This window comes from Eimeria mitis, genomic scaffold, assembly GCF_000499745.2.
Source record: "Eimeria mitis Houghton genomic scaffold, Emh_scaff3046, whole genome shotgun sequence".
Classification (NCBI taxonomy): domain Eukaryota; phylum Apicomplexa; class Conoidasida; order Eucoccidiorida; family Eimeriidae; genus Eimeria; species Eimeria mitis.
Window position 1 is genome coordinate 1,894 of NW_013571392.1, and position 277 is coordinate 2,170.

Below are 277 nucleotides of genomic sequence, written 5' to 3' on the forward strand. Positions count from 1 at the left end.
TTGTGCATGCGGTTCTCGGTGCTGCGAACCTTGCTGCTGCTGCTGCTGCTGCTGCTGCTGCTGCTGCTGCTGCTGCTGCTGTCGCTCTGGCGCTGCAGCACGAGCCTCGCGCAGCGGCCGCAGCAGCCGCTCCCGGAGGGTGCGGAGGTCCTGCTGCAGCGCTGAGAGCTGTGTATTGAAGCCAGCAGCAGCAGCAGCAGTTGGTGCTGCTGCTGCTGCTGCTGCTGCTTCTTCTGCTGTTGCTGTTGCTGCTATTTCTGCTGCTGTTGCTGCTGCT

General features: G+C 63.5%; 1 protein-coding gene across 1 annotated transcript in view; it reads right to left on the reverse strand.

Annotated features, from left to right (window-relative positions):
- Positions 1–277, reverse strand: part of EMH_0061710 (uncharacterized protein) — a gene marked incomplete at both ends in the record, with an annotated part of 5,583 nt that overhangs the window by 1,883 nt on the left and 3,423 nt on the right. The window contains one exon of the mRNA XM_013497952.1: positions 1–275. Within this exon, the coding sequence (XP_013353406.1) occupies positions 1–275 (275 nt within the window). The remainder of the gene's footprint in view (positions 276–277) is intronic.